Raw genomic sequence first — 7,412 nt, 5'->3', positions numbered from 1 at the left:
TCTCCTCTATGACCTGTCCATCTTTTCACACATGGCCTTTGTACCTCCCCACCACCCCTCATTCATATCCTATTGATAAATCCCCAATCTCCAGTTCCTCTCCCTCTCAAAGACTTACCTGAATCAACCCCCCCTGCTTTGATCCTGGACTAACCTCACAACCTCTCAGCATAGCAGGGGTAAACTAAAACACAGAACACTCCACCTGGTGGCCACTTGGATTAAAACACTCAGAGGCATGAGATGGCAAAATGAGTGCTGCAGTCATCTATTCATTATGTATGGAAATGTATATTTATTCATGAAGCACTGATAAGGGACAGTAGTTCCACATTTTAAGCAACAGTCTCACCGGAACAGAACTTAATTACTTATAATTATTATTCACATATTCAGTTAATTAATTCCATGTTCAAGCATGCACATACAGTACATGTGTGAATCGAAGCAATTTCGATTCACATAATATATACAATGAACCAACAATGCAACCAGAACTGACTTCCTTTCAAGCTGCGGATCTTCCTCAAAATGGAACAAACATGGTGGGGAAAACCTGAAGAGTGTCCTGTGGATATTTATTCTTATTCAATAAATTTAATTAACCACGGAGACAGCAAGTCAAAGGAGAATGTAATGTCTTTGGAAAGCAGTATAAAAAAATAAAGAGCAGCACACATTAATAATAATAATAATAATATAAAACAAGATAAATTACAATTAAGCCCCCCCTTACTATGACCAAAAGCCATGCAGCTGTCATCAATACTGGGTGGATAGGCCCCTCTCATTGGTCCATGTACAGTTTGCAACACAGCGGCATTGGTCCAGGTGTTTGTCAAAACGAAGGTGTGTCTCTCTCTTGAGCGTATACACACACTAAAGCAGCAGGTCTTCTGCGTTTCCCCACAACAGATGCGACTCAGCATGATGAATCTAAAGACAGGAGGGAGCAGTCAGTCACAAGAAGCATATTTAAGTTGTTTTTATTTTTGAAAGGGTGTTTATTGTGTCCCGTTTTTCCACAAAACATAAAAGTACAATTTCATTCAATAGCAGCAACAAACAAAATCAATGTCTATTAATCATATTTCCACTGTATAGGCTAATTCATTTCAAATGAATGTATTGCCTACCTAAACTACATTTCTTTAGTAGTCTACCTGTTCATATGAATCGACTGTGATTTAAATAAATTCCAAAGTCATAAAAATTCTTGGTGTGATTAGGAATGCATTGCAAATCCTTATTATTTCACAAATTCCAAAGTCAAATCTTCTCAAAGTGAGCCTGCTTCCTTCCAGAAAATCACTGACCCTACAAGTGCTAATAGAGCCCATATGCACAGCACAATCAGCCCAAACCAAACCTGACAGCCTAGCTTCCAGTCAGTAAAGTTGCATTCTCAGAACGCAACTGACAAGCTTAGCGCTACACAGCAGCACTGAAATCTTAAACACGTTACTCATGAAACAGCAAAATGCTGACCACCCACATCCTTGCATGCAAAGGACCATGGGCTGCTGAGGAAGCTGGCCTCAGCAATGACACTGAGAAAGGACGGCAGCCCCGCCCCGCGACACCGTCTCCAGGGGTTACAGACAGCGGCTGTCCCTCTCTCACCATTTCTTGTTCCGAGGCTTCAGCTCCTCTGCAGCGTTCCGCAGGAAGATATAGTTCTTTTTCTGGGGGTTGTAATACTCATGTCCCTAGGAATTAAAATAACCCATGAGTTAGTAGTGTATTGTTCTACCTACAGCACAAAGACTACAAAAATGTCTTCAATCAATAGGATGTAAACAAAAATGTGTGTGTTAGTCTGTATTTCTCTAAACAAATAGGTAGGACAATGCATATCCATATACTACATAAATGTCAATAATTACGACAAGTAGCTGCCTGTGAAATCATAGACGTTACCTTTGACCAGTCGTAGCTGGAGGCGTAGGCGAAGATGTTGCCGTTGTTGTTGAAGCAGCAGGCTGTGATTGGCTGGTCCAGCTGCTCCGAGGTCTTGAGCTTGGTACGGGCGTCTTTGTCCCAGAAGCTGAAGCGTCCATCTGAACCCACAGTAGCCAGTGTGCCATGGACAGGATGGAAGGAGATGGCATTCACCTGGGGAGGAGAGAGAGAGAGAGAAAAGGTGGGAAGAAAATAGATATTCATGGTAGTCAATGTATGGCTGAGCATCACACCAATATGTGGCATTCCAGGAGGTCAAGTAAAGCATAAAGTTGTTAAGTCTGAAGAAGGATGGACAACTGACAAATGTTGCGAAAATAAACACATCACTGAATGAAGGCAGGTCAACTTACAGCATAGATGTCCTGTGGAGTGGCGGTGTTGGTTCCATTGGACCTGTGGCACTTGAAGGTGAAGTTGTCCTTAGCCCTGACATCACACCAACAGATACATCAAATCCAGTGACAATCCTATTAGGACCCACAAATAAATCCCAGCTGTGTGTTGTCACTCACGGGTTTGGGGGATTAATGTAGTGGATGGCCACTCGGCCCTCAATGCTTCCCAGGGCGAAGCCTGTGGGCTTGTTCTGCTTGTCCTTGAAGATGGCTACACAGCGGTGCTGCAGGAGGGAGGGAGACAGTCCACAAGGCCAAAGGTCATTTATGCACAAAGAACGAAAAGGTTTGGTATGGACTGTACGCCAAAAAAAAAAAAGAGAAAGACAAAGTGAGTGAGTTTGAGGAACAGGAAAATCCCCTAGACTCGAGCATTCACCTGATGTTTAAGAGGAGAGTCTATCCTGCGGAACTCTGAGGGCTGGTTCTCCAGCTGGTAGACGATCAGACCTCTCTCTGCTGTGGCCACCACTGCCATGGGGTATACCTGCCCAGGGAGGGGAAACATCAGGGTCACATTCAGAGATCTGGAGAACTGAATTACTCAGTGGAGGGGAGATGATTCAGAAAACATCTCCAATGGTATGGTACATGAGTCATGACTGTAATGTTGGAATACTGAGAACAATGTGATTAGCTTGTGTTTATGTTTTCCAGTCCCTCCAGGATTTAGTGATTCTTGCAATTTTGACCAATTATCGGTGGAATCAAACCACACATCATCACACTGTTGTGTCCCCTGTCAGCGTGTTCACGTGTGAAGCTGATGGTGGAAGACTGACAGTCAGAGCAATGGACAAAATCCATTAAATTTGCCTACAAAAATATCAGCTAACGACCATGCGAAACTGGGGGGTGGGGGGGCAAGTTGTTGAGCTGGAACACAAGAGAGGGTCGTCTGTCTTACTAGAACTGAGCACATATGACATTTTATTGCTTCATGTGAAATGAACATGATCAAAACATTTTAAACCATAACATTATCATAACATAAAAATGTTATCATAAAAAAATCATAAACAAAAACATTGTGACATGCTGGAGGGATTGGCTTCCAAATTAAATAAAGACAAGACCAATCGAGAATGAGTTTACTGATTTCCAGTAGAGATCATGTTTACACTCACCACGTCTGCACAGTAGCATCTCTCTGGCATCTGCAGAGACATCATGGGGTTGGGTGAGCGCATGTCCCAGAACTGTAGGGGGAACAGAGAGATGAGGGAGAGAGATCAGAAAACAGATCAGTCCCAGCATCTCAATGTAACAACATCCCCTGTTAACACCACTGACACTATGCTGTATATTTTGTAATACCTGGATGTATATTCTCTGATCTGGTTGATGTGTACCTTCAGTGTTTTGTCCCAGCTACCCGTCATGATACAGGTGTAGTTAGGGGCTTTTATCCAGTGTAGGGTCCTTATGGGGCCATCATGCTGGGGGAAACAGAACATTTCTTCAAGATCATTTACAAAACGTCATCCTTCTGATATCAGCAGGACAATACGGTTGGACAACGGGGTGTTGTCTTACCTGGGCGATCTGCATGGCCTGGTTGCTGTTCAGGTCCCACATCTTGGCTGTCTTGTCACAGGAGGCAGTGAACACTTTGCTCCCATCCTGCTCAAACAATGAAGCACAATCGTCCAACCCTGCAATAATCACGTTCTCATACAGCCTACAGCTTGACCTCTGGGATATGATATGAGGCTTACATCGCTCCAGCAGACGTCCAGTACAGGACCAGTGTGCATCTGTTGGGCCTTAGGGACGGTCTGTCCATTGTCCTGTACCTCCCAGCACCGCACCTGGAGGGACACAGAAGAGATCTACTGAGAGCACAGTACTGGGTGACTCTTTGAATTATCTCCAGTCCTGCCATAACGGTTTGAAAGTAGTGTTGTTGAGGGAGAATTCAAGTTAAGTCTCAAGTATAGACTCAAGCTCACATGAACCATTAGAGTCCAACTCTAGTCAGTCAGCATGGGCTTGTAAAGCAGTATAGTACAGCACACTGATAAACAATAATAGTGATACAACGTTTTAGGCTACATAGTAACGTAACACAGAAATGACAATATTGAAAACACTCACATCATTGGCCCATGATCCCCCGATGAGGAAGTTCCCTGGCATGCTGGGTGGACTGAAGACCATGCAGCTGATGCTGTCATCAGGTGGTGAGGTTACCTCCACATCCTGCAGCAGAGAGACACTGCAATAAGAACACCCAAGCAATTCAACTGACAGACAGGGTTCAATAGACAGATACGGTCACATGGATGGATGGAAGCAAAGCCCAATCCATTAGCAAACTTTGTCAAAATAGAACAATAGCCCATCTACAAAGAGGATGAAATGGGATCATAATGATCTTTATCTTCAGCACTGCAGCGCTTACCTTCATAGGATTATGGCTGTCTGTCGTTGTGCTTCCAAAGACCCCAGTTCCTCCACTTCCAAAACCGGAGCTTGTCCCAAATAAACTCATGGTGGATTAGAAGGGAGCTAGCTGTGCAAAATAGAGAAGGCCAGTGCACTTCAGTCACTGTTTACCTTAATGCAAAAAAGCTGAGCATCTGACACAAGAGTGAATATTTGATAGGCCATAGTTTACCTTTCACACACACATTAATACATGCACATATACTTGAGGAATCCTCACACCCACACCCATATATATATATATATATATACAGTACCAGTCAAAGGTTTAGACACAAACTTGCCAAGAGTGTGCTACTTTGAAGAATCTAAAATATAAAACATATTCTGGTTTGTTTAATACTTTTTTGTTTACTACATAATTCCATATGTGTTCCTTCATAGTTTTGATGCCTTCAATATTAATCTACAATGTAGAAAATAATAATAAAAAAATAAAATAAAAACATTCAATGAGAAGGTGTGTCCAAACTTTTGACTGGTACTGTGTGTACACACACACACACACACACACACACACACACACACACACACACACACACACACACTTTATTAGGTACACCTGTTCAACTGCTTGTTAACGCAAATATCTAATGGTGTGGGGGATATTTTCTTGGCACACTTTGGGCCCCTTAGTACCAATTGAGCATTGTTTAAACGCCACAACCTACCTGAGTATTGTTGCTGACCATGTCCATCCCTTTATGACCACAGTGTACCCATCTTCTGATGGCTACTTCCAGCAGGATAACGTACCATGTCACAAAGCTCACATCATCTCAAACTGGTTTCTTGAACATGACAATGAGTTCACTGTACTCCAATGGCCTCCACAGTCACCAGATCTCAACCCAATAGAGCACCTTTGGGATGTGGTGGAACGGGAGATTCGCATCAGGGATGTGCAGCCGACAAATCTGCAGCAATGATGCTATCATGTCAGTATGGACCAAAATCTCTGAGGAATGTTTCCAGCACCTTGTTGAATCTATGCCACAAAGAATTAAGGCAGTTCTGAAGGCAAAAGGGGGTCCAACCCGGTACTAGCAAGGTGTACCTAATAAAGTGAGTCTGTATGTGTGTGTGTGTGTGTGTGTGTGTGTGTGTGTGTGTGTGGCATAGTTGTTGGTGCCAGACGGGCTGGTTTGAGTATTTCAGAAACTACTGATCTACTGGGATTTTCACGCACAACCATCTCTAGGGTTTACAGAGAATGGTCCGAAAAAGAGAAAATATCCAGTGAGCGGCAGTTCTCTGGGCGAAAATGCCTTGTTGATGCCAGAGGTCAGAGGAGAATGGCCAGACTGGTTCGAGATGATAGAAAGGCAACAGTAACTCAAATAACCACTCATTACAACCAAGGTATGCAGAAGACCATCTCTGAACGCACAACATGCAAGCAGATGGGCTACAAAAGGGGGTCCAACCCAGTACTAGCAAGGTGTACCTAATAAAGTGGCCGGTGAGTGTATGTATGCATGACGGTTTTAATAGCAAAGGTGAGGATTTCACATACGTTCATGGTAGAATTTCAAGTGTTTATGTGCAAGTCTCATACTATGTATGTGTGAGACTTTCAATAGCAAAGGTGAGAGTATTCCACATAAGTGTATGTGAGAATGTCAAGTGTGTGCAAGTGTTTCGTCCTATGCATGTATTGAGAGCATTTCAGTTTTGAGAATGAGTGTTTCATGTGTGTATGCATGTGTGTATGTTTTGAATTACATATGAATGTATGAGACTTTAATGTGTGTGTGTGTGTGTGTGTGTGTGTGTGTGTGTGTGTGAGGCGTTAAGTATAAATTATGACCTATACGGCCCCTCATACTTTGACGGGTATGTTGACTTCTTCCTCCCACTCACTCAGCTAAAGTTGACAGCCCTGCTGCTGTTACGAGCTGTAGATACTGCTGATAATCACAGACTGTCAAAATGTCCATGGAATGGTATTAGTTTCAGGGGGGTATGGACGAAAAAGAGAACACCAAATGTCTCGATAACCAAAATAGCATTAGCTTGCACACAGCACCATGTTATTCTCATTTGCTATGGCGGTAGCAGGCTTGACACTTGATACTGTTGTTGCTTCGGATACAGCTGACTAGCAAACTGGTTAGCTTCAGGGTACACACCTATCTTGCAAAAGCTAGCTAGATGAAAATCATTCAGTTTTTTTCTTGTCAGTTCATACTTTGCACAATGTACATACCTAGAAATGGATGTCAAGCTCAGCACTACAGGCGATTGGCACAAATCTTCAGGTTATGGAAATGTAGCGCCTGCAAGACAACTTCAGCTTGTTGTTGTTGTCTATTGATGTGGCGCGGACTGATGACGTCGATTTCGACCATATACAGTGTCAGAAATTATTATGCTCTACCATTACCATTGTAAAATGATCGTGTATGTTATACACAAAAAGTCAAAAGTGAAAAAAGTGAATGACAATTTAGAACCTCACTGATTGCATGTAGCTCCCTCAGAGATGGGGCAATGATAGATAACGCCCACAAGGAGGCAGTATGCTTACATGACATGAGTATCTCTAATATTGAGATTTTACTTGTGATTTTCCTGTCTTCAAAATGTGTTGCTTTTCCATGA

At 42.8% G+C, this 7,412-nt stretch overlaps 1 protein-coding gene across 5 annotated transcripts; it reads right to left on the bottom strand.

Annotated features, from left to right (window-relative positions):
- Positions 1 to 317: 317 nt before the first annotated feature.
- LOC310803207 (mRNA export factor) lies at positions 318 to 7,117 on the bottom strand. Of its 5 annotated transcripts, XM_083667901.1 has the most exons (13): positions 7,018 to 7,110; positions 6,637 to 6,732; positions 4,765 to 4,875; positions 4,458 to 4,562; positions 4,079 to 4,171; positions 3,897 to 3,983; positions 3,713 to 3,799; positions 3,488 to 3,559; positions 2,740 to 2,847; positions 2,478 to 2,584; positions 2,316 to 2,391; positions 1,921 to 2,115; positions 952 to 1,709 (listed from the first exon to the last, which is right to left on the bottom strand). In XM_083667901.1, the coding sequence occupies exons 3-13, from the start codon at positions 4,852 to 4,854 to the stop codon at positions 1,620 to 1,622; spliced, it is 1,110 nt and encodes a 369-aa protein (XP_083524027.1). In that variant the 5' UTR covers positions 4,855 to 4,875; positions 6,637 to 6,732; positions 7,018 to 7,110; the 3' UTR covers positions 952 to 1,619. The 5 variants fall into 5 exon arrangements, with proteins under 5 accessions (XP_083524028.1, XP_083524027.1, XP_083524025.1 ...); XM_083667902.1 differs by lacking the exons at positions 6,637 to 6,732; positions 7,018 to 7,110 and adding an exon at positions 318 to 936 and having other exon boundaries at positions 1,624 to 1,709; positions 4,765 to 5,927; XM_083667899.1 differs by lacking the exon at positions 6,637 to 6,732 and having other exon boundaries at positions 7,018 to 7,117.
- Between the last annotated feature and the right edge of the window lie 295 nt (positions 7,118 to 7,412).

Source organism: Argentina silus (assembly GCF_951799395.1).
Source record: "Argentina silus genome assembly, chromosome: 4".
NCBI lineage: Eukaryota > Metazoa > Chordata > Actinopteri > Argentiniformes > Argentinidae > Argentina > Argentina silus.
The sequence above is the reverse complement of the archived record's forward strand: the minus strand, read 5'-3'. Positions and strand labels throughout refer to the sequence as shown.

Coding starts and splice junctions, on each gene's coding strand:
- LOC310803207 (XM_083667899.1), bottom strand. CDS start 4,854: ATGAGTTTATTTGGGACAAGCTCCGGTTTTGGAAGTGGAGGAACTGGG. Junction 2,392..2,477: donor TACATTAATCCCCCAAACCC/GTGAGTGACAAC, acceptor GTGTGATGTCAG/GGCTAAGGACAACTTCACCT. Junction 1,710..1,920: donor CCAGCTACGACTGGTCAAAG/GTAACGTCTATG, acceptor TTTAATTCCTAG/GGACATGAGTATTACAACCC.